At 40.6% G+C, this 26,209-nt stretch overlaps 1 protein-coding gene across 7 annotated transcripts in view; it reads left to right on the top strand.

Annotated features, from left to right (window-relative positions):
- PRICKLE1 (prickle planar cell polarity protein 1) overlaps positions 1-26,209 on the top strand; it is a 106,487-nt gene that overhangs the window by 68,352 nt on the left and 11,926 nt on the right. The window contains exons 1-2 of one of the 7 annotated variants that reach the window (XM_081310730.1): positions 15,200-15,716; positions 25,929-26,114. In XM_081310730.1, coding sequence (XP_081166856.1) covers positions 25,983-26,114 — 132 coding nt within the window. In that variant the 5' untranslated portion in view covers positions 15,200-15,716; positions 25,929-25,982. Of the gene's footprint in view, positions 1-15,199; positions 15,741-15,781; positions 16,057-16,079; positions 16,429-25,928; positions 26,115-26,209 lie in introns of those variants that run through there. The other 6 variants (XM_081310727.1, XM_081310725.1, XM_081310729.1 and 3 more) reach the window with 6 other exon arrangements.

Below are 26,209 nucleotides of genomic sequence, written 5' to 3'. Positions count from 1 at the left end.
TACGCAGCAGGATAGCAGTTAATTTACAGCTACAAGGCAGCACTCACCTCAAAAGCTTCATGAAAATGAAGCTTATGCACAAGAAATGTGTTGAAATTGTAGAAACTATGCAGAATTAAAATGAAACATTGCATATCCTCCAAATTATGGGTTTAGATATTAGATGATGAAAGGGCTTAGCTTTAAATTTCTCATTTCATATTTTCTCAACTCCTACATTTTTGAGAAGCCATAGTTTCAAAGGTTTTGTGAATTAAAACCAGTACCACAAACCACACCAAAACAACAGTTTCAGCTAACCTATTTAAAGAGAAGTTAACTTCCTCTTGAGAAAGACATCTTAAGTAAGGTGGCTCAGATCTGTCAGATCACAGTCTTCCTTTGAGAATTTCTCATTAAAGAGTTTGAGATTCGTTCATCAACATCAGTGCTCTACAGGCAACACTGAAAACTTTGCCATGGCCAGGTAGAATTGTGCACTAACCCACTACTGAAAGGAGCTCTTTTTCCTTATTCTATGAATGTACTACTTACTTAGGAGAGCTGGTAACTAAAATGTAGTCACCCATAGACCAGTGGTTCCTAAACTCCATAGATAATACATAGCAATTATCTATGGAGACTGTAAATTAGAAATTTATAACTCCTAAAACTCAGACTTACTGAATCAAAATCTCTAGTGATATGGTCAAGGATTCTGTATATTTTAAGATGTTTTCCAAGTGATTGTTATTTTGCTGGCCAACTCAGGATCATTTGCTGTTTGAGTATTGTTGCTAAAAAAAATAAATAACACCCAATTCCCAGCCATAACATTTAGTAGGATGTACTTTTTTCCCAATCAGCACACAGAATTTTTTTTTTTTTTTTTTTTTTTTTAGTAACAGAGTCTCACTATGTTGCCCAGTCTGGCCTTGAACTTATGGTACTCCTGCTGCAACCTTCCAAATAGCTGAAATTACAGCTCATCCCACTGTACAAAGTCAATTTTTTAATCCATTTAATAGACATTTTTGGAATATCTGTGCTGTATAAAATAATTCCACTTTCCTTGAATTACTGACTTCCAGCCCACAACACACACACACACACACACACACACACACACACACACACAAATTCATCTGTCCACTGTCCACGTGGATATATAAGAGTGGGCCCTTTGCAGGCATGTTGAAGTCTAACTCCACAGCTATGAGGTGGCCATTTTTAAACTTCACAGACTGAAGAACAGTAGAGTCCTGTCTGCCAGGAGAGAAAAATAAAGTGTTAACTAGAAAGAAGGGAGGGAAAAAAAATGCTGCCTAGATTTTTGAGGGCCTTCCCTTCCTGAGCTGCATTCATTTGATGATGCTCAGCTGAGCTTCTGCTCTGTGTGGCCTGAGACCCCCTGTGGTCTCTTGGGGGGGGGAATTATGGCTTCCACCCTGTCCCCACCCCCCATAGAGTAGTTTAGGCTGTTTCTTACACCCATAGAGTGCTAACTTACACAAATCACATTCAGCGTTTCCATCAAAGCTCCTTTTACATCAACAGTAGCTCCCTAATGTGCCCATCTTGTGTGGCTGCCATGGGCAGATCCTGCCCTCCCGTGGAGGCTTCCAGGGCCACCCTTCATTCAGATGTTCTGCCCACTAAATGTGCTTGTTTGGAGCAGGTACCATTTGATTCCCAGTTGGAATGTTCTCCTTTAAATCACTTGAATTACAACTAAGCACTTTCCCAGTTCTGTGCCCACCAAATTTTCCTGAACAAGAAAGTTCCCTTGCTGGCCCTGTGCCCTGGACTCAGGTCCAAAAGCGGCGCCTGCAAAGCAGACCCTGGCTGCTTCCAGAAACGTGCTTCAGCTCTTAACTCCCAGCTTTTCAAGTGTCCTCATGTTTTATGATAGAGGCTTTTCTTGGACCCCACTTTCCTTCACATCTCATCTCCCCCCTTTTTTTCTTAAACCATCAACAGAATTGATATCCCAGTCTCATTTATTATTTATCATTAGAACTTCTAAAATCCACATGACTTCTATGAAGAAGTAGATTTTTGATTCTATTTTTTTTCTTGCCATAGATCTTGAATTAAAACTAAATAGTTCTCTCAAACCTCTTATTTGCCAAGAATCCCCTTTGTTGCATTATTAAATAACCAGAATTCCCCCCCCCTCCCTTTTGAATTATAAGCAGTATCATCATGGAAGGACACTGGGAGGAATTTCTGGAGGCTGTAGGAATCTTGAGCTTGATCTGGCATTCATCTCTTTATTACATGACTTCAATTTAGGGTATAAAGAAGGTGAGGAGGTACATCTGGGCTTCCAACAGCTGAGAAGGACTCCAGCGGCTGGGAATATTCTCATGTGGATTGATTTTGTATGTTCGCATTTCCTACAAACCCAGGAGAAAAGTCAGCTTTTATAATTTCTGTTAGGAGTGTAGTGCTTTCCTTAGGACAGATATTGAAGTCAATGGCTTCGACTTATTTGTTTGGGATTTGTGTATGTAACTCTAATAGACCATCTCTGGTGATGATTCTATATGGTAACTAGTTAAGGTCTGTATTGCGATAGTCTTATTTTGGGGGAAATTCCAAGGATTTTAGTGTGTCTTAATTTCTTTAGTACCTGGCACTCCAAAGAATCTTTCACCTTGTGTAAAATGAGTGTGAGCGAAGTCAGGACATGCTCATCCCAGGTGGGAGTAGCCAAGCCCAGGACTTTACTAGATAAGTAACAGGTGTGAAGTGTTGTCAAAAGGCTCTTCTCTTTGACAGCTGAATTGAGCCATAAAATTTTTGAATAATTTATGCAACTCTGCTGGAGTCCAGATATAGATTGTTAATCCAAGGCTCAGAATGCACTAGTGTGGATTTCACAACAAAACGCTTTAAGTTGATTTTTTTCTTTTATTGTGTCCTTTATCTTTGGCATAGGTTAAAATATTAATATTGCCCTATAAGTCAAAATTAATTTAGAAAACTATTATCCAGGATTTAACATCTTCTGTTTACTTTTAAATAGAATCAGAGTTTATCATGATCATATGTTTCCATTTATATTTTAAAATATTACAAGATGGCCAAGACTGGGGTTAAGAAACCTTTAAAACATCTTTAATTTCAGTTTAACTGCTAAGTTTGCATATACTTCTTATAAGCTGGGTGGATTTTTCCTCCCCCCCCCAAAAAAAAAGGAAAGAAAAGAAAAGCAACATGTGGTTTATTACATTCGTTACTCTTCTTAGCCTGTTTTGCATTAGGAGGTTATGGAAACCTAAAACTGAAAGCTTCATAAAGGAAAACCTTACAGGGAAGGAAAGAAATAGAGAAAAGAGACATCTGAGACTGTTCTTTTTCCTCCATCTGCCCTGAAAATACATTCCAATGTAAAACATTGGTCCTTCGAAGTTGGAAGTAGAAAGGAGCAGAGAAGTGAATGATTTTTTTTAAAAGTCATATCTAACAAGTACTCTAGTTAAGTATACCCTATATTTTACCTTTAAGAACTATCTAAAATGTAAAACCATCTTTTTAAAAAAAAAAGGAATGAAAGAAAGAGAAAACTAAGTGTAGATATTCATTCCCAGGCCTTCTGTATATGAATTATCAGTTCCTCCCCTACTCCAAACAAAAACTGCCTCCAGGAATTTACCCAATGAGGGTCAGAGCTTCCACACCTGTTGGCAAGCTTCTAGGGCTAGCATGGCAGGGGCCCCAATCCACTTTCTCCTAATTGCTGCCAGCAATGTTGATGCTAATAGCAAATATTTTCCTCATGATGCACAATCCAGATAATGCACTAGTGATGATCTTGAATTTTTCCCCTTCTGATTTCATTATATAGTAAATTTGTTACTATATAGCACCAACATCATAATGCCTTGGTGTTCCTATTAAAGGCTTTCAAGGATTCCAAATGTTTGTATATGTGATCCTATTCTCCCTAAGAAATCAATTAAGCATGATAAAACAGAATAAAGTTTTCTGAAGTAGATTTTAATTTGCCTAATCATGTGTGTGATATATATATATATATATATATATATATATATATATATATATATATATATATATATCCTACCTCATGATGGGTGCTCTTAGGAATCATGTCAATCATGTCAAAGAAAGTCATTTTAAAGTTTTTTGGAAAAGCAAGAAGATGCTTCTAGGTTCTGCTTTAGGAATTTGGCCTCCTATTTTTTCAGTGGTGGCTCCATTCAAAGAGGTTGTTTAATCATATCATTCAATTCTTTCAAAAGACATTTGACTTCAGATTCTGAAGATGTGATATGTTATAAAACTGTTTCCTTAATATTTTCAGTTTTCACTAACTTTATTCTACCTCCCAAACATACTTTTCCAAAAAGTAGAGGACTGGTGGTGTAGCTCAGTGGTCGTGCACTTTCCCAGCATGCACCAGGCCCTGGATTCCATCCCTAGTACCACAAACAACAACAACAACAAAACAGCAGCATTTCAGAAACTCCTAGGGTCTTGTTGGACCCCCACTGAAAAAGAAATAAAACATCAGAGATGGTTGATGATGAAAACACAATCTGGTCTATTATGTAAGCAACAAGGTAATCAACAACTTTAAACTGAAACTAGAGTAGTTTGTGTTGCATAAAAATGTTGGGTCCCAGGGGCTGGGATTGTGGCTCAGTGGTGGAGTGCTTGCCTAGCATGTGTGAGGCACTGGGTTAGATCCTCAGCACCATGTAAAAATAAATAAATAAAATAAAGGTATTGTGTACATATACAACTAAAATTTTTTAAAAAGTTGGGTCCCAGGAAGAAGGAACAATTCCCATTATTTGAGCTCATCTATAATAAATTTTTGTTGGGGAACATATTAGTAAAATTGTCCAGAAGGGCTATTAGACAGATTATTAATTCTGCCATCGTTTTGTTTTGTTTTCATTTGTTTCAACTAATCTGAAGGACTTTAGTTAAAAAAAAAAAAAGTTGTTATGGTCCTGTAAATTGAGCTGTAATCAATTTTGCCTGACAAGTTTATTAATGACTATGTTACTTCAGCGCTGTTTGCCTTCAGGATATCATGTGAGGTGAATTCAATAGAATGGGTTACACACAAACTATAAATTGAATCATTCCCCTGGCCTGCCCCTTGTTCAGCATAAGCTACCTTTGAATTGAAGAGGTGAGGGTCGACTATGAATGCATCTGAGAGTGATATCCTTATTCTAATAAGAGCTTAGCACACACTGATACTGGTCATGACTAATGGGCAACAGAGCCGCTGTTTATATAAAGATCTCAAATACAGGCCAGTTTTGTTGTCTTTGGACAATAAAATGATTTTGTATCTGTTGAGATTAAAATAGTACAATGAACTGCTTCAAAAAGTACAGAGTGTCATTTGAGGATCTCCAGGGTTGGTGGGGGTGGAGGCGGGGTGGGTGGTACAGGTCTCCTCTATATTTTTGCCTTTGAGCTGCAGACATTTTTGGTTCTTCAGGCCAGCAAAGTCAATATATTATCAAGGAGCTGCTCTCAGTGAGATGGACAATTACTGCTTCACTTCTGGCTAGAATAACATGGTATTAAAATTTTTAGAATTACTCTTCCCACGTTCTGGTGATGCTGTTTAAAGGAAAAGTGAAGGAAAGCAAAGCATTTTATTTAGCTGCTTACAAAAAAAAATTCTGCTTTAAAATAAATAATATGTGCTTGGTATCAGGTATGGTGGCCCACACCTACAATCCCAGCTATTCGGGAGTCTGAGGCAGGAAGATCACAAAGTTTAAGGCCAGCCTGAACAACATAGTGAGAGACTGTCTAGAAATTAAAATTTTAAAAAGGACAAGGAATGTAGGTCAGTGGTAGAGTGCTTGCCTATCGAGTGTGAGGCCTGGGTGGTGGTGATGATGATGATGATGATGATGATATAGCTCAAGAGTATAGGCTTTGATATTAGAATTTGGATTTGAGTCCAGACTTCTCAACTATTTAGCTGAACACTTTGAACAATATACCTTGTTTTTCCCATTTGTAAAATTGGAAAAATAAGATTCACCTTCTGTAGTTATAAGGATTCTTTAGTAGATATGTGCAGGATTTAGCACAATGCCTAGTATACAGTAACTCCAGAAGCCACGGGCACTGTCAGAATGAGAGGTTCATTCTGCACCATGGTGTTCCTACTCAATATATCACCAAAGATAAAGCAGTGACATCACATCATGTCAAACTCACAATTCTAAAATGTATTTGACTCTAGATCCTATCCTGATTCCATGACTGTCCAGAAGCCACTAAAATTTCACTGAAAGGAAGGTACTCTGCCAGGTCCTCGAGAGAGTGTCAGGAGACTCCCTTCCCCTAGTGGGTCTTAATGATGCTCCTGATCCATCCAGATCCCACTTGTATTCCCAAGAAGCAGTTTCTTTTGTTTGGACATCTTTAAAGAAAGCACACCCAACTTTTCCTTTCAAAATTCTTTTTTTTTTAATAACTTTTATTTATTTATTTTTATGTGGTGCTGAGGATCGAACCCAGGGCCTTGCACATGTGAGGCGAGCGCTCTACCACTAAGCCACAACCCCAGCCCCTCAAAATTCTTTTTTGTAGGGCACACTGCAAGAGTGCTTGCCTAGCATAACCAGAGTCCTGGATTCAATTCCAGTCCCTATCCCCATTCTGAAACTCCTTCCCTTACTACACCGGCCACTTTAACCAATGTCTTCATAATTGCATTCGGTTTCTGACCAGCCTAACTTCCAGTTCCACTATTGAAAAGGCTCTAAGGCTGATGTTATCCTCTATTGCTTTACATTTTATTTTTGTGTCTTGAAAATCATTTTTCTGTGTGATCAACAACCAGCTGCTAATGGCCTGGCTGTGTCTTACAGGTCTGGATTGAAAGCAGACAGCTTTGCATAGGGGATCAAATTAACATGCTCCTTGAGGGTGTGGGACTCATGCAGCCAACTGGAGAAGAGTCACCCCTGTGGTCCTGGCTTCTGAACCTTACCTAAATTAACCCTATTAACCAGTCTCCTCTAGAAGGTCTTTCTTGTGCTCAACACCATGAAATAACAGAGAGGGACAGATACTGTTATCAATAAGCTTCTAGTCTAGATAGAAACAAGACGAATGGACCCAAAATTATGAACTGACTATTCAAGGGGGCTGGTAGCCTATTTTCTGTGGTCTGTGTTAATCTAGCAACTCAACATGATAGTTTTCACTGAAAATAATTGGACAGTGAACTCATTGGGATGGGATTGGCCGAGGGAGAATGGGAGCACTTGGGACTGCTCTTTGAAGAACATTGAAATACAAGAAATTCGGGCTGGGGATGTGGCTCAAGCGGTAGCGCACTCGCCTGGCATGCGTGCCCGGGTTCAATCCTCAGCACCACATACAAACAAAGATGGTGTGTCTGCCGAAAACTAGAAAATAAATATTTTTAAAAATTACAAAAAAAAAAAAAAAAAGATGGAGCAACAATGCTCTGTCTTCCCATTTAAAAAAAAAAAAAAAACGTGCAGGGCATCTACTATGTGCAAAAAAAAAAAAAATTTAAAAAAAGAAATACAATAAATTCTGTTTCTCAAAAATATATCTCAGCTAGGCATGGTGGCACATGCCTATAATCCCAGCAGCTTAGGAAATTGAGGCAGGAGGATTATAAATTCAAGGCCAGTCTCAGCAACTTGAACTTGAACAAATAAAAAAGGTTTGGAATGTGGCTCAGTAGTTAAGCGCCCCTGGGGGTTCAATCCCCAATACCAAAAAATATTTAAAAATGAATGATATACATATATATATATATATATTGTTAATACTAACTCAAGCCATGGCTCTATTCCATCCTTACTGGTGAAGATGCTGAGTGGGAAAGTTGTGCCTGTGGGTTATTCTGCAGGAATCCACATATAAGGGAAAGAATCTGATCATTCCAGTAAAGAGAATTTCTGAGAGAAAAAATAAGCAATTAGGGCTGGAGTTGTGGCTCAGTGGTACAGTACCTGCCTAGCATGTGTGAGGCACTAGGTTCAATTCTCAGCACAAGAAAGGAAGGAAGGAAGGAAGGAAGGAAGGAAGGAAGGAAGGAAGGAAGGAAGGAAGGAAGGAAGGAAGGTCCATCAACAAGCAATAAAAATATTTTTCAAAAAAGCCATCATTTTGGTGGAGGGGCTGGCCTGAATGACACAGTAACATTGGGACCGATGGAGAGGCCTGGAGCAGTAGGAATACAGCCAAGGAGCCCTTGGCCTAATGGGGCCCTGGGAGCATTTCCATGCTTATCATTAATTACATATTGAAGAATTAGTTAGGCTAATAAGAGTGAGTGACTGAATGTCCTCAAGTAAAGGAAATGACAAGACTATAGACAAAGGGTCATGAGACAGCATGATATAGATGCAAGCTACCAGTTGTAGAGCCGAAAGTGAGTTATAACAGGTGATGGAGATGGAACGTAGGGGCTTCTTTGCAAAGAACCTTAATTTTGTCATATGGAGGTGCTGCAAACACTTGGAAGAAGGGGTTGTAAAGTAAGAGAATGATGTGGTCAGACTCATGGTATCAAGTGCTGGAGAACAAATATAGAAATGGAAGGACTTGAATAAATGAGTTAGGCTGATATAATGTCCCAGAATAGAGCACAGCTAGCAGCAATCACAGGGCGGGGAGGAGGGGTCAATAGAGGCTTTGTTTCTTTCTTTTTTTTCCCCCTCTAAGATCAGGTCTCCCCATGTTGCCATGTGGCTTCAAACTCAAGTGATCCTCCTGCCTCAGCTTCCTGAGAAGCTGGAATTAAAGACAATTTTAAAAATGCAGGGACTTGGTTAAATGACTGAATGAGTATAGGCAAGAAAAAGAGTATCCAGAGCAAAGGAGGCCTCTGTGATGAGCAGATTTCAGCTGAGTAAGATATTACACCAGAAATGGTAGTACCATAAGCAGATGACCATAGAGTCAAAGGACAATATTGGTTTGGAGGTGGGTGAAGTGTTTGATTTAGAAATCTGAACCCCCCCCCCCAGTACAGGGTATTGAATCCATGGGTGCTCTATCACTGAGCTACACCCAAGCCCTTACTTTAAAACAATCCAAATTAAAGAAAATTACAAAATCAACGAATGATGAATAAGACATAAGTAAGAATACCTAGTATGTATTCCCAAGTCAGCATCCATGGAAGATCAAATATGAGCAAAACAGTCATTCACCACTCAAAAAATATTTAGTAAGAATCTACTCTGTACCAGGCAAAGCATCCAGGGTATAAGTACTGAGGAATATCACTAAACACAACAGATACTATGCCTATGCCCTTAATCCCTCTATAATTTAATGCAAATTCAATGTTGAAGAGATTACAGCTCCAAACCTAAGGGAGAAAGGAAATAGTCAAAGTAACTTAGATCCAGAGACAGTTACTTATCTGTGATTCAAGACCAGCCGAACAATTTGAATTTCATATCCTGGCCCCTGCTCAATCTAATTAAAGCTTGTAAGCCAGTCTCCACTACAAAATCACCTCCTTTAAATCCCTACAGTTGCGGAAAGGGTTTTGGGATCTCAGATAAGATAATGAAATGTTATGGAAAGTTTTGCTGACCTTTTTTATTTTGGCAAGAGTTTTCGGGCTGCTTGAAATAATTCTTTGCTGACACCTCTCTTAAAGCACCTTGGTTAGTTATAGCACACAGTTAACAGTGTTAAAAGCTGGCATGCCCAGATTTTCCCTTGTGGGAACCAATCATCTTAGCCAGTGGAGAATTTAAGTGGTGGTGAGCAAAATAGATTTGAGCAGGTAGTTCATGAAGTAAAGCAGCAAACATTCTATAATTTTGAGTTTCAAGATGGAGCAATGTCTGTTATTTAGGTGTTTTCTATTAAACACCAGCTGCTAGATTGCCAACCCCACTTTCAACATCGTTTTGACCTTTGCTTTAGGCGTTAGGTGGTTCTTCTGCAGAGATTATATTTCAACTTGAAAATCATGTGCTCATTTCTTTCAACTCTGACCTCTAACTCCGGAGTATGTAAATATTATATTTTAAAAGTGAGAATCAATGGGAAGATAAAGTTTGAGTTCAGGAATGTAAATCCTTTGGGTTACCTTAAGTTTGTCTCCATGGGCACTGAAAAATACTTGCAGTTCCAAGTTAAAGCTCACCTCAGGACTGAGCTTTTGGTGGTCTCTCAAGGAGAGACCGTGGGAATGTGGATTCAGTTAGGAATGTCAGGGCCCATCTGTCCCTCTCACCTCCCCATTCCCACAATATACACTGGGCAGCCCAAGGTCAGTTTCCGCCCCCTCCCCAGTAATTACTCCCCCAGAAACACTGTCTTGTCTTCTCTGCCCTTGACTGCTGGGTCAGTTTCCAGACTCTTCCTATCTGTTCTCCTGGCATTGTTCTCTTTACCCTCCCTCTAATTAGGGAATATCTGTGATCATGCAACTTTTCTCTGCTTTAGCTTCTGTGGCTCCCCACTACCCCTGGGAGAACTTGGTATCCTTATTATGGCTTCCACAGCATGGGCCTGCCTATATCTTTGGGCACAGTCTCCGGCCTCTCCCTCCTCTGCTTCAGCTCTTTTGCCCTCAGACTTTGATTGGTTCAACTTGGCCTAGGCCCTATTCCCTAACCCAGCCCCACTCTCTTAATTACCCCCCATCAACTACTTGTAATCTTTGAAGATGCAGTTCAAATGTCACCCCACCCTCACTCTTCCTTGATCCTCACTGTCTTATTTTATAAATGATTTTTAAATGATAGTTTTCAGCCAGGTGTGGTGGCACATGCCTCTAATCCTAGCCACTTAGGAGGCCAAGGCAGGAGAATCTCAAGTTTGAGACCAGCCTCAGCAAATAAAAAAAGCTGGGAATATGGCTCAGTGATAGAGCACCCCTGGGTTCAATTGCCAATACCACACACATACACACAGGATAATAAAATAAAATGATCGTTTCTCATAACCTGCCCTCCCCTGGAAACCGTATTAATACTTTGATATATTATACACACACACATACACACCTGCACACGCGCGCGCGCACACACACACACACACACACATTCTGTGCATAATTGGACTTTGCATATACTATCTTATAAATTATTAGTTATAACAATGCAATCATAATGTATTTGGGGGGTAGCCACTCACTGTATTTTGGATATCTTTCCATAGTATAGCTCTAACACTGCTTTTTTGGAAGATTTACTCTGAATCTCTTAACATTTTGGCAGTTTTTCAGTAGTGAAGTTTAAGAATGTATTATACCCCAACCTATAGGAGTTGAGAAGGTTGTGGAAACTAAGATCAGAACTTCTCTAAAAGCAGTATTCCCTGGGATGTGGGAAATCATCCTTCAGGATAGTTGGGAGTGAGGGGTGGGTTTTTACTGTAGTTCCAACCCTGAACAAGAGTCAGGGCTAGTCCCGATCCTGTATCCTCCCACCTAACTTGGGTAGTAAACACCTACCCAGTATCAGGGTTGTCTCATTTTTAAACACTCAGAAAGTTCTAGCAGAGCTTCTGGGAACGTGCATCTTGAAATGGAGGGGCCTGGCTGCTTTGGAAGAATGGCCAAGGCTATGATGGAGGAGCTCTGGAAGGAAACTAATCCAGGACTTCAACTGGAGCAGGGTCCCATTCATCTGTCCTCTTTGAGTTGAAAATGGATTATGTTCCCTCCTCAAAAGTTCTGAACACTGTCTAACTGAAACTCCAGTATTTTAAAAGGTGGAAAAGCAACAACAACAAAAAACTAACACCGTAGAGAAGTGATTTACCCCAACGTCAGACCTAGTAATTGACAGAGAATAGGCATTTAGTCTCCTAACTCCAAACCCCAAGCATCAGGGTACTTTGAAGGGAGTATTTACCTCATTCACAAAGGAGGTGGGGGAGGGGAGAGGACTGGAGGAGTAACTCTAAAGGGATTGGGTGTAGAAAATGTTAAAGAACCAGTGCTCTCTAATCACATTGCTTTAAATATAATCAAAGGGGAAAGAAAGTAATTGGAGACCTAGGAAAACTGCAACCTATTATAAAGCTCCATAATGCCTGTTGGCTCTAGGAAGAGCTTGATATCTGCCTTGGGGCCTTTTCCTGGAGAGGCTAAGGACTCAACTAATGGTAACTAAAATTTACAAATGTTCAGTGACCCACCAGGGTATACTGTCCGATCTGAGCTACAATAGAAATGTTTAAAATTGACCAGAAAGTAAGACATGTTGCACAAACTTGCAGTGATAACTAATTTGGGGGACAAACATGAAGAATTATTAAAATGATCCCTCCGGATCTCAGTTCCCGAAGGATTCCCAAGAATTGTTTTTAATTCTACAGTTGCATCATTTTATGTTTCTTTTAGTTACCTATCTGTATCTTGTCAACACAAACCAACTGCTATCCTAAATAATGTCCCCAATGCAGATCAAAACTAAAGCCATACTTAATGTCATTGTCAACTGCCTCTCAAATTGAATTCAGTGAGATGTCATAATGAATATTGGAGCCCTTGATCTCTCTTTTCTGTTAAGAAACCTAAAGGTTTCTAATGTCATCATCCTAGATTAATGACATTTGGTTATAAATCCTTTCAAATATCTGAGACCAAGACCAAGAGTTTTATCCTTAAAACTAAGAAGGAGGTCTGTTTTACAAAGGAAGAAACAAAGACAGAAAAGACCTCAAGGTCACTATGTGAAAGTCACTGGAGAGCTGGGGTTGGATCTCAGTGGTAGAGCGGTTGCCTTGCATGTGAGAGACACTGGGTTTGATCCTCAGCACCACATAAAAATAAAAAATAAAATAAAATAAATATTTTTTAAAAAGAAGAAGAAAAGAAAAATCACTGGAGAACCAAGGATTAGCACCAAGATTTGCTGTATGCTGTATACTTTATTCTTTTCTACCAGACCTAAAATATAGCTGACAGGCATTTGACAAACAGAATACAACCTACTTATTTCTTTGCTCCCTGGCATGTTTTTGGTTTTCTATTATAATCTTCCCTATTAAGACAATGTAGTTCAGCATGGCTTTACATTAGAAACGGAGATATTTGTAAAGATATGGTATACCTGAGAGGACCTAGAAAGAATGATGTGTGAGAATCATTCATTCATTTAACTCATGTTTGTTGCATCTCTTGCTGTGTGTCGGAATGATTAGAATATAGTAGCAAATCCCAAAAGATCCTCAACTCTCAAGGAAGAAAACAACAAACCAAAGAATAGATAGACATGTGACTCCAGGCAATGACAAATGCTAAGAAGATGTACATTGCAAATGAAGGGAGGGGTGGTATTTTGGGTTAGAGGAATGGACAAGGACTTTCTGTGGAGGTGACAGTATAGCAGATCAGAATAGAGGAAACTAAACCCTGAGAATTTCTGGGGTTTCTTTCTTACCCAACTCAAGTGTGCTCTTTAAGCAATGAATATTCACCTTGCTGAAACAAAAGGATGCTGGTTGGAGGGCCTTGCTCCATATTCTGCATAATTCACTGTTGACAATAGCGGTACCTTTCAGACCAGACCAAATTCTGTTTCATTCAAATTGAGAGTTAGTAGGAAGCTTTTAACTGTCTCCAAACTGCTTTATCAGTAAAAACACAATAGACAATAAAGTTGACAGTACCTGTTGAAAATAACTGTCTTGGAGGAAACATACCCTCTAATTTTGTGGCCTCAACTAATGGGAAGCTCTCCTTCTGAACTATTTCAAAAAGGGTCAGCCTGGCTGGATGCATTCACCTACAGATAGATACTCCCTGTATCTGAATGAAATGTTAATTTAGGGCCTGGTTTAATCAATAAATCATTGCACATTTATTCTACAGATACTGTGAGTTAAAGTCATTCCTGTGGAAGCCCAAACAGAATGAAGTAGGGAAAAGGAAATCTGACCCAGGTATTCATGGTTAATTTCACAGATCCACAGGGGAAAGTGGTAACCTTTGAAGTCTTCCCACAAATCCCTGTGCCCTTAGGCCAGAGGAGTTCTATGTTAGAATGTTTGGAGAATCTTCTTGAAAACTGAATCCATTTAGCTGATTTATTTGAATTACAAATTGTGTTTTCTGAGTCAGTGTGTCCAAACTAATCTAACAGCAAAACCCCAAATTTTGGACCCTGCCACTTTAAAAAAGTAACACACACACACACACACACACACACACACACACACAAATCCACTTCTGCTCAGCTGCTTTGTTTTGCAGCAGAGATAACAGAATTAGATAACAGAATTGTTTACTTGGCTGATTTATTTATGGCAACTTGTGTATTTTAAAAATTTTTTTAGTTGTTGATAGACCTTTATTTATTTATACATGGTGCTGAGAATTGAACCCAGTGCTCCACACATGCCAGACAAGTGTGCTACTGCTGAGCCCCAGCCCCAACCTGTATATTTTTAAATCACGTTAGAATAGGCTATTGTTCATTGTATACTATAGAAATATATATGTTGCAAATTACTCCCAAGGAATTCTGATGATACAGGATTTAAACAAAAAAAAAAAGAAAAAGAAAGAAAGAAAGAAAGAAGGAAGGAAGGAAGGAAGGAAGGAAGGAAGGAAGGAAGGAAAGAAAGAAAGAAAGAAAGAAAGAAAGAAAGAAAGAAAGAAAAAAAGAAAGAAAGAAAGAAAAGAAAAGAAAAGAAAAGAAAAAGTTTGTGCTCAACTTTGCACGCCTGTAATCCCACCTATCTTGGAGACTTAGGCAGGAGGATGGAAAGCTTGAGGCTAGCCTAAGCAATTTATTGAGACCCTATTTCAAGAAACCAAACCAAAAACAAACAGAAGACCACAAAGGAACGGTGACTATTTTGAAGTTGCTTTTTATTTACTAGCCTACTAGAAACTGGTGCAGCTCTTAAATAATGTGCTTTACCTCCTCCTTCTCTTGGCATGTTATCACCTGGAGATAGGTGGCAATTGTTAAAACTAAAATTTGTAGTTTGGAAGAGACTCAGACCTTTGCTGCTGTTATTAATCTATAATTTCTTTCTGGGCTTGCTTGGCAGTCCTGATTTTGCTTTTTTTTTTTTTTAATCCTTTCTGTAGACAACTGAAGTTCCATTTAGTGTACCTATAAATAGCTTAGAAGCAAGATTAGCCTTAAGTATGGGGCATTTTCTTGTTTTAAGGTTATTCACCCAACTTGTTTGTAACTCTTGCTAGCACTTAAGTACATTGCTTGACCTAACGCCTTCTCTTTTGCTGTTATTTACTGATAAAAATAAATCTCCTGCTCTAAGCAACAGGAATCACCCCTAAATGCAAGGAAGTCTTAAGGAGAGAATTCATATGTTAATGAGCCCTTCCTAGTGAGAACTTGGTTAAATGTACCGTTTGCTGACATTGTTATGGGCAGAGTGGTAGCCTTGCATATTCTCTCGCCTTAGTGTCCTTGTGTGCACCTGCGGGAGGGGGAAGTTTACATAAGCTTCCTGGGGTATCTGAATCGCAGAGGCTCCCATCACTAAGGCTCTGGGGAATGGAGCAGGCGGATGGAGGTAGGTGCTCAAGCCAAAGTGGGTGGGTAACTTTTCGAGGAATAGCGCGCGGGACCTCGTGGACACCTGCCAGGGGCATGGTCAGCAGTGACAGTTCCTGGAAAGCGGGCAGCGTGGAGATCTGGCAGGGCAGGCGCCTCCTGCGGTCGGGAGCCCAGAGCCCAGCCGGGCTAGGATCGCGAGCCAGGCGGCCAGACCGTGGCGCTCCGCTGAGGGTGGGATCTGCAGGAAGCGAAATGGTTACTTTTTTTTTTTTTTTTTTTTTTTTTCCCCACTGCGGGCTCTGGTTACTTCTGAAGCTCGCGGGCCCCAGGCGGGCTCCTGTAGCTGAGTGGAGACGGTTTTTTCTCTCGGTGGTGGAGGATCCCGGAGATTCGCAGAGCTGGGGCGTGGGGGGTGCGGTGGCCTGGACGAAGCAACTCAAACACAAGGGAGCAGAGATTGCAAAGCCAGAGGGGACAGAGGGTTGTCACGGAGCTGAAGGATCTTTTGCCGGGACCCCCACGGCTGGTTAGGGAGCTGTCGTGGGTGAGAATCACTGCGGTGCATCGAAAGGTGGTCGATCAGGACAGGCCGGGAGTGGGGGTGGAAAGTGCGTCACGGCGGGGCGGGAGCGACCCCTCGCCTGCCAGGCGGGGCCAGCTCTGCACCACGACCCCAGGGGTGCGGCCGGCAACGACTTAGTGGGGACCCTACGCTGGCTACCTTGCTTCTCAGTCTCTGCTCTGCTAGGGTCTCTTCCGGAAATGGGTGGGCCAGGGTGACGTGGGGGACATCCAAACCTTTTTTTCCTCCGGGAGCTAACCGCGCCGGGCAGCCAGCCGCAGAGCAGTGAGCGGCGGCGAGTGCGCGCCGCGGGGCTTGGCAGGTTCGTGGGCCGCGACGAGGGCTGCAGGCCGTGCTCGGCTCGGCTGCCCGAGACTGCAGGTGGGGAGCCGCTGTCTAGGTGTGGGGCTGGATGGCAACAGGCGACAGGGGCTGAACGCCGGAGGGCTGGGAGGTGCGCTTCGGCTCGCGCCTGCAGGGAGGCGGCTTCTCTGCGGAAGCTGGGGGGGAGTCGTGGGGCCCCGCGGCCACTCGGTGCCGTAGCAGGCTGCGGAACTAGTGCTCTTCCGCAGAGGTGGCGATGCTGCGCTGAGAGGTACTTTCTGCTGGAGGTGGGAATCGGGAGTTCGGAGCAACTATTCTATCCTCGGGAACCTTGGGGCTGTTCTGGGGGCTTCGCGTCGGCGACTTCAAGGGGTTCGCTCCCTGCCGCCGGGGCTCTACTTCGACCTCGGGCTACCCACGATCGGCAGCACGGTCGAGGGCAGGGAACCCGGTCCGACTCACGGCCCTGGGCGCCCCCTCGCGGCCTGAGCCGCCGCTGCCGCGCGCCGTGCCAGGTCTTGAGACGCAGGGGACTGGGACGCCTTCTTTTAGGTGTGCCCCTTTTCTTGTTGCTTGGGGGGCTTGACCCCAGGGAGTCCCCGACAGCCCGCACTCGCAGCTCTTAAGAATTGGCCCGCCGAATTTTCCGCGAAGAAGGGTGACATCCCTTCCCTCGTGTTCTCCTCGGGTCCGTTTTAAAGGCTTTTAAAAGGCTCCGGTTTTCACGTTAATCTGTGTCTGTATAAACCAGGCTGTGTGTGGAATTTGTTTTTACAACTCGAGTCTTGTGACTTCTCAAACACTTTATTGAAGTGTTTTCTCTGGAAACTTGTTTCAAATGAGTGCTGTGAGTTTCACAAAGAGGAGTGTTGTTCAGGAGCCAACAGGTGACGGGGTGAAACCCGAGTCTGTGTGTACATTGGAGTCAAGTCTGGCTGCCGTTTCCTTGGGCTGCCGTTGGAAATAGAAATTTAAAAAAAAAAAATCAATAGGAGACTGACGGGAACACAGTTTTGAGAAAATATCTGCACACACCCTCCCCCCCCCCCATTATGGAAAATAATGAACTCGTTAGGACAGTGCCTGGAGTGGTAGGCCTCATGCTGCAGCAGATGCATTTTGGATCCTATCTTTATGTACCAGTTTACAGCCAAATAACCTGACCCAAAAATCGTCGCTTGGCAAAGGACCCTGCTTTGTCATCATGTTTCCTCCTTTTGTTAAGCAGTCTGCCTTACTGTCGTGGAATGTATTGTGCATGAAATTAGAATGCTTTGAGTTCCACATTTCCTCTTGGAAAAATGGATAGTGTTTTGGCAACTGGGTGGTACATGACAGCCCACTCAGCTGTCGGAAAATGTGCAAGCTGGGTGGAGATTTACCTGGAAAATGCAGAAAATACCAAAGGGTTATTGCTGGTATGAAGCACTTTTAATTAAGGAATGTTTCATAAGCAATCTTTTCTGATAGATAACTTCATTATGCTTTTATTTTTCAATATAACTGAAATAGAGTTGGATTCTGTTGGCAATGAATTTCGTCTCTAGCACACAATAAGTCATGGAGTGTACTTAGGGTGTGTGAAAACTTTAAGAAAATTACAGTGCAGTGTCCTTTTACTATGCAATTCAGATCTTAATTGCAATAGTTTCCATAGTTCTGGATTTATTTAATTTTAAGTTAAGGACATCACAAACAAGGAACTTTATATAAAGGAAGTGTTATATGTTTGTACTGCCAAATTTGTCTCTATTTAAATTTGATTCACCTACATATTTAACCTGAAATAACTAGTAGTTTTTGAATGGAGAACCTGTGATCTACATCTTCTATGCAGGAAGGCCTTGTTAACAAGCAGTTTTAACAAAGGAGTTCTTCAAACTGCTTGTGGCTCACAGGATGGCACTTAGCAGCAGGGGACACCTAGGGAATGTTAGCCCAATTGACTTCACAAATCAGTATCTGTTCTGGTTTTTAGTGACCAAAGGATTTCTCATTTACTTGGGTATGTTCACACAAGAAAGACTTATTTTTTATAAAAAGACATAGAGAGAAATGTCTCTGGGAAAAATATTGGAAGTTAGACCTTAGACTTCATATTCCATGACCAGCACTGGAAATTACTGAATAACAGTTGCATGATTTTGATTTAATTTGGTGACTTGGTCCAAGAAAGTGATGAATAAATAATAGGAACCATACCACAACTGATATACAGTTATAACCTCAATATGTATCTGATTGAACTTACTCTCCCAAATTCCCTCAAATCCTCCTTCAGCTTCCCAGTTGCCCTGTGGAATTTATAGGTACACCATATAATATACCCTACAGGGATATCACTGTAGTACCATAGTACCAATAAGTACATCATCTTTCAAGTCTTCTATTACTCAAAATTATATTGACTCAATTTCCCCCTTTTCTATTAGTTCTTTTTACTTTCCCTCCCAAAGTCAACATGTTTAAGCTTCCTTAGAGAGGCTTTGGCCTCTCCCAAGATCCTTTACTTACTGTGTTAATCTTCTTCAAGGGTAGAAATATCTTTCACTCATATACCATCAAGTCCAAAGTCTGACGTGTGTAATTTCTGAAAATCTGACTCAGATACCATTGCCATTTATTGCTGCTGCTTTGGAAGAATATATTTGTAGTGATTGTGGTCACTCTTCACTGCCTCTGGACCTCCAAATATTGTGCTTCTTACTAAGCTTTCTGGAGGAAAAAGGTACTCATTTATGTGTTATGTCAAGGTTAGTCAAAATAATAAACCTTAGTTATTGTGGATGCAGCATACAGACCAGTAGGAAATACAGTGATCCCCAGATAACCAAAATAGCATGCCAAAGTAATAAAGCTGCTTTTTTAGTTTGAATAATATCTCAAACCAAGTGATATCTCACTTGACCAGTGACTTTTGTGTTTATAGGAAGAATGGTTATGCCCTCATCCACAGTGTGCTCACTAAGTACTTTGAGACACACTTTCTCAAAGATTAGTTTCTTTACAGAATACTGAAAATGACGAACTAAAAAAGTGTTCAGAGGTTATTGGAAAAGGGAAAGCCTAGTTAAAAGACCAAAGTAACAGAAATCCAACATGAAAGCAGGGGAAAAAAAAACTATAGAAAGTTTATCAATCATCACGGAGTTATGAGTCAGGATTGGGCTGTTCTGAACATCAGCTCCTCATTATGAAGCATCCCTAAACTGCCCTCATGTTCCAGGTGAGGACCAGGTTCCCATGTCACACCCAGCTGGATGGCTGGACTAAAACTCTGGTGTCTTGAATTCTGAAGCCAGCACTCTTTCCATTGTTCTCAGAATGAAAGCAGGTGATCAGCAAAATGCTAAATCACAAATTATTTACACATATACCACCACCAAAGAAAGCAAGGAAATAAAAAATGGAATTTGGAAATATTCTTATCACTGTGGCTACATTTTCTTTAAGGCCCCCCACCCCAGTGGAATATATGTCAGTTGCTTTCCTCAGGAACCATCAATAGTGACATTTAAATACAAGGATGAATGAATGACTTTAGTGAACAAATCTAGAAAGTGAATTTCATGAGGAACCTGCTATTATAGCATTGTGTGGGGTGCGAGGGACCATACTCTTAATTTGAGGATCAAGTGCCCCCTCATAACTAAACAGAAATGAGGTGTTTTACAGTTGTTCAACCTAAGACTACTGAATAGACCTTGCTCTGCTGTCGACTTTTATACACGCTCTGTGCAAGCACCACGTGTGTGGTGTCTGAGGTTTTATAAGGACTGGTAAGAAACTGCCTTCAAGACAGCTGGAAATGATGGTCAGTAATTTGGCCAAATTATGTGCCCTTTAAGAGGCTAGAGCCTTCTGAACTCAAAAAAGATGAAGCCCAGGTGTCAACATGCAGTCTTCATTTGTTACTAACATGTTTTTCCTATTCCAAATGTCACTGTTGGCTTCAAAAAAACCTGTCTAGTCAATGAAAGTAAAAATGCCAGTTGGTATACTGCATAGTGACTCTAATTCTTTATTTTCATATAATTCTTTTGCATACTTAAGTTGAACCATCTTTGGAAGGAAGGTAATTATGGGGTTTTTTGGGGGGAGGGGGTGTTGTTTTTTGGTACTGGAGATTGGACTCAGGGACACTCACCCACTGAGCCACATCCCCAGCCCTATTTTGTATTTTATTTAGAGACAGGGTCTCACTGATACTTAGTGCCTCACTTTTTGCTGATGCTGGCTTTGAACTCGAAATCCTCCTGTCTCAACCTCCCAAGTCGCTGGGGTTACATGAACTACTGTGCCAGGCTTATAGTTGTGGGGTTTTTTGGTTTTGTTTTGTGGTGCTGGGGATTGAACACATGGCCTTGTGCATGTGAGGCAAGCACTCTACCAACTGAGCTATATCCCCAGCCCGTAATTGTGATTTTTTTAAAGAGGCAGGTCCTAAGATGTTGGGTAACTTGTGAAAGGTATGAAATACTTCAGAGCTGGGGTTTACTGAGTGCTGGGAGCACCAGATTCCATTCCCTGAGCTCTTGCCTCTTGGGGCAGATGTTCTCTTGACAATTATATGATGATTGAGAAGTTATACATCTGCAAGTGTTTGATTCCTTTTAAATGGTAAGAAGTAGCTGTTTCACTGTTCTCAAGGAAGAGGGGAGAGAAAGGGCAAAGGAAAAAATGGAACTCTTCAGTTTCTGTGGCATCCTTGGATGGAATACCCCCCATAATAATTCTTGTCTTCCTAAGAAAAAAGCATCCTCCCTTATGTTGACATTTAATTTTCAAAACGGTGTCTGCAAAGAACTCCTAACCTGCCTGACCTAAATTCAAAGACCTGTTCTCTCTGACCTCAATGCCATCCTTGATGGCATTATTAGCCATTAAAGTTTTTTGCTTCTCTTTAAAAAGGGGGGGGGGTCTGTGAGTGAGAGAGAGAAATGATGATCAAGCAGGTAGAGCAAAGTGTGAACAATTGAGTCTTGTTACTTTTCTGAAGTTTGAAATTACATCAAAATTAAAAGTTACAAAAATAGCAACATGCAGGACAGAGGATAGGGCCATCTTTGTCCATCTCTAAGAGTGTTCTGAGCAAGAAAACAAAGGCGCAATGAACAAATGTTTTACTCTATAACATGATACCAGGGCTGAGTGGTTCCATTTCCAGTACAACTCAGACTATTTTGTAAAACCCGATTTCTGCTCCTATTTCTTATGATCGTCCTTAAAAAACAACACTTGAAAATAAAATTAAAGACACTTTTTTGTTAGATCTGATTTTACCATGACCTCATATGCTTGACCTAAAAGATGTTTTTTAGCAGCCTAAATACAAACATGTTTAGATACCACTGGGAAGACCCTGGGTGAAGACTGAAGCACGTGAAGTGGACTCCCCTCTTCCTTTTGTGGTGTCAAAGTAAATACCACATAGTAATGCGACTGCCTAAACAGGGGGTGTTTGTGACATTTGTGAGACCACATTTTTATCATTTCTATATTAACATTTTTACAAGCACAGGAGCCATTCTCTGACCAGCCAGCTGCTGTCACTGTATGAGCCAATGCAGTTATGAGTCAGTAATATTCAATAGTTGATTAAGAATAAACTTTCTGGGACTATTGGCAGTCCTTTAAAACAGTACAGATAATTTTTAAAAATAAGAAAATCCAGGTGAAGCTAGTGATAATTGTAGTGTCTCTTACCACAACCACCCAAGTAGAGGTCATACTATGTCTTTTTTTTTTTTTCCTTTTGTCTGTTTTTGTGGTACTGGAAACTGAACCCAGGGATGCTCTACCACTGAGCCATACCCACAGCTTCCTCCCTCCACCTTTTTTTTTTCCCCTCCAGACAGGATCTTGCTAAATTACTGAGGCTGGCCTCGAATTTGCAATCCTCCTGTGTTGGCCTTCCAGGTAGCTGGGATTACAGGCGTGTGTCATGGTGCCCAGTTTAGAACTTCTTATTATTATTATTTTTTGCATCATGAATGATGTTTGTTTATTGTTACTATTTCTTTCATTTATTTCCATTTTTTTTATAGTGATGAGGCTATTTCTAGATATTACTTCTGATGAGCCAGGGTGTCTTCTGTCTCCTGTGTTAGAACTTGTTTTTAATATTTGTTTTTTGGTCAGCTCTCAAGACATGCTAACAAACGTAGTTTGGTCATTTTAAGTAATTATCCTCTGATATAAAAAAAATAAAAAGACTTCCTCCAGTGAATAAATTCTGAACCAATAGCTCATGAAGCTGTTGGATTTTTTTACATATATATTTTTTAAAATATTTAATTTGTTTTAGACATCGATGGACCTTTATTCATTTATTTTTATGTGGTGCTGAGAATCGAACCCAGTGCCTCACACATGCTAGGCAAATGCTCTACCACTGAGCTACAGTCCCAGCCCCTTTTTTACATATTTTTATTGGTGTATTACAATTTTACATAATCCTGGGATTTGTTTTTATATATCTGTACATGAAAGCAATATAACAATATAATTTGGCCCATACCATTCCCAGTATCCATCTCCCATCCCTCTACTCAGTTGATCTCCCTTTGATTTTCATGAGATCTCCCACCTTTCTTTCTTTCTTTCTTTTTTCCCCTCTCTGGGTTCCACATATGAGAGAAAGAATAGGCTGTTGAATTTCTATCATTTTGACTGGGCTTTCCTTCACTTTCTATGGGTGAATAGAATGTCTCCTTTCCAGTTGGATCATTTTGTGCGTCTGCTTTGTAGTTGTCATGACTAGTTCACTAAGAAAGTAACTTGGCCTGATCAGCTTCTGTCCCTCAGAGGCAGTGTGGGGCCATAGTGGGTCGTGATCTCAGGGATTACAGCAAACGGGTCCAAGCACAATAGCTTGTTCACTTTCTGAACTTGGACAATTTACCCTGAGGCAGATCACTCTGAGACTGTTTCCTTATTTGTTAAGTGAGATACTACCTACTCTGGGTTGCTTGATAGGTTTATTAACTACTATAACAGTAATAGTACCTGGCTATGCACAAAGGATTAAATAAATTAGATTGAATAAATCAGAGTGCTACCAAATAATAACCAAAAGCCATGTTTATGATAAAAATCATTTTGTCACTTATGTACCTAAGGTTGTATTCTTCACATTGTTAGTGAATCCATGCTCAGGGTAGTTTGTTAAAAGGCTTGGGTGAACATGAGTTACAGGTTTGAGATATGGCCAGCAAGTCCAGGTGATTGAGAGGGGAGGAGGATGGTGGGTGGCACTTAGTGCTAACATTGATTTACCTTGATTAGGATAGTAATTTACTCTACATTTTTTCACAAAAGGCTCATCAAGGAGTACAGCTGTAAAAGTAATTCATCTCTATAGCAATCTGTATCTTTGTGCTAGCTTGGAAAAATCCATGGTTTGTCATAATTTGTGATGTTTGCTCTTATTTTATAATATAATGACATTTAATTTTTAGGTTCTATTTAATATTTATGTCCTTTGTAAGACTGCAGAGTACATAATGTGGTGTCTCCTCCCCAGCCAGATTTGGCAAGGGACAAGTGCTCATATTTCATTCACGATTCAGGTCAAATTGCATCGAAGGCACTGGTTCTCCTGGTGGGGGTTTTTGAGTTACTAATGAAAGTCTTAACCTCTAGTTCCCTTTCTTTGACATGTGGGGGTTGCTTTTTTTAAAGCAAAGAAGAAAGACTTAGATCCAAGACATTTCTGACTTTGATGAGCACATCCTTTTTTATTGAGGAGCTGGGGAGCACACCTGTGCTTAGAAAGCCTTTCCTAAGTCAGGATGGGAAGGAATGCACCTGTGCAAAGGGTCACCTCCCTCCCAGTGATAGTGTAGGAAATGAGGTCTTCTTTAATTTTTGTTCAGGGTGAATGAAAGTTAAATTTATCTGTTCGAATAATACCTACTGGGTGGATTATGTTCCTACTGCTAGGAAAGATTGTAGCCATGAGATTTCAGGGTTAGACTTCTGTTTGTGAACTATTAAAATTTTAATTTTTTAATGTTTTTTGATTTATAAAAAGAAAACGACACTTTCTACAATCAGGTGTTGGTAGTAACGTTCTCTGATATTAACTGGGTTGCATCAAGCTGCAGAAAAATGACCTTGTCTTAGGCTGAAATTATTTAGTTTTCCATTGCCTTTTCCACATTGAAGCAAATGAGAATATTTAGTAAAGCAGAAAAACTTTTGGAAGTCTGAGTCAGGTCCTTAGCTGGGTGACTTTGGGCAGGTCACTTCTTGACCCTTTTCTCTAAAATGATTGGGTTACACTAATTACAATTTTCTTTTTTTTACATCATTTTTGTGGGGAGGAGGCAGGTATAAAAAGAACTATCTGGTTCTAAAAGGTCTGACATTTCTTTTTTTCTTAGGTCCTTGAGTGAAGCACGATTCTTAAGAATTAAAACACACTTAATAAAGACAATGGGACTGGGGATGTGGCTCAAGCGGTAGCGCGCTGGCCTGTGGCCCGGGTTCGATCCTCAGCACCACATACAAAGATGTTGTTGGATCCTCAGCACCACATACAAAAAAAAACAAAGATGTTGTGTCCGCCGATAACTGAAAAAAATAAATATTAAAATTCTCTCTCTCTCCCTCTCTCTCTAAAAAAATTAAAAAAAAAAATAAATAAATAAATAAAAATAATAAAGACAATGCATGGTCCTGGGGCAGGGAATATGGTCCTGACACCTTTACTGCCCTTCACCTTTACAAAGGATTTAACATCTTACTTTGCCCAATAGTGGGCTGATGGCATTTCACACATAGTAGGTGCTGCATAACTCTTTAATAAATGCTGGCTTATAATGCAATTAAACATTAATAGTCACCAAGCTGGAATTTATTTTAGCCTAGTGCTGTATCCAATTACTGTTTGTTGAAGGAACTCATTGATGAATGTCTGGCTGACTTTAGCCCTTAGTAAAAGCTTGAGGATTTAATGTGCTATATTAGGATTTAACTGTGCTATTTCTATTTAGTGTGTAAACTCAGTTTAGTGTCATGATTAGAAGTCTGAAAGCTAAGCAGTTTGGCCCAGGGGACCCACTCCCAGCGGGCAGCACTGTCTCAGTGGGAAAACTGCTTAGGAAACATGGGGGAACTGAGACAGGGGTGGGGGTCTCTGCAGCCATTTTTCATGGGGCAGAATAGCAGACAAAGCAGGTGGCCCCGTTCCTCACACTTCTTCCTACAACTACTAGGACTTTACGGGAATTTCATTTGTAGGCAAGTTAGAAAATCAACAAAACAATTTTCTTGAGTCCTTTTCCCAATAAATTGGAGTGTAGAGAGGTGCCTTTTAAAAGTGACTGGAAATAAACTAGGTTTGGAGGCATTTTTGAGATATTGAGCTACTCAGGGGGCTATTTCCAAATTGTATAGTCCTGGGCATTGGAGGGTGGTGACACTAGAAATTTGATTACTTTCTCTGGGTCCAGCTGTGTGCAAACAAGCATTCAATAAAAGCTCTTGGAGATGGCTAGAATAATGCATTCAGGTTTTTAATTTCTTTGTTTTTTTTCTTGTGTTGTCCACAGGAGCCATTATTGGATGTCCTTTGACTGAGAGATCAGGTTTTTAACTTAATTATTATGCCTTTGGAGATGGAGTCCAAAATGAGCAAACTGGCTTTCGGTTGTCAGAGAAGTTCCACCTCAGATGACGATTCTGGCTGTGCACTGGAGGAGTATGCCTGGGTGCCCCCGGGCCTCAGACCAGAGCAGGTAGGAACCCAATAGTATGATTTTCTGCTTTGTTTTTCAGTGTGACTTAAGACTTTAGAGCATTGTTTTGTTGTGTTTTTGCAGTAACACTGACA

This window comes from Spermophilus citellus, assembly GCF_964194105.1.
Source record: "Spermophilus citellus genome assembly, chromosome: 10".
NCBI classification, from domain to species: Eukaryota; Metazoa; Chordata; class Mammalia; order Rodentia; family Sciuridae; genus Spermophilus; species Spermophilus citellus.
This window is presented reverse-complemented; position numbering and strand designations above follow the sequence as displayed.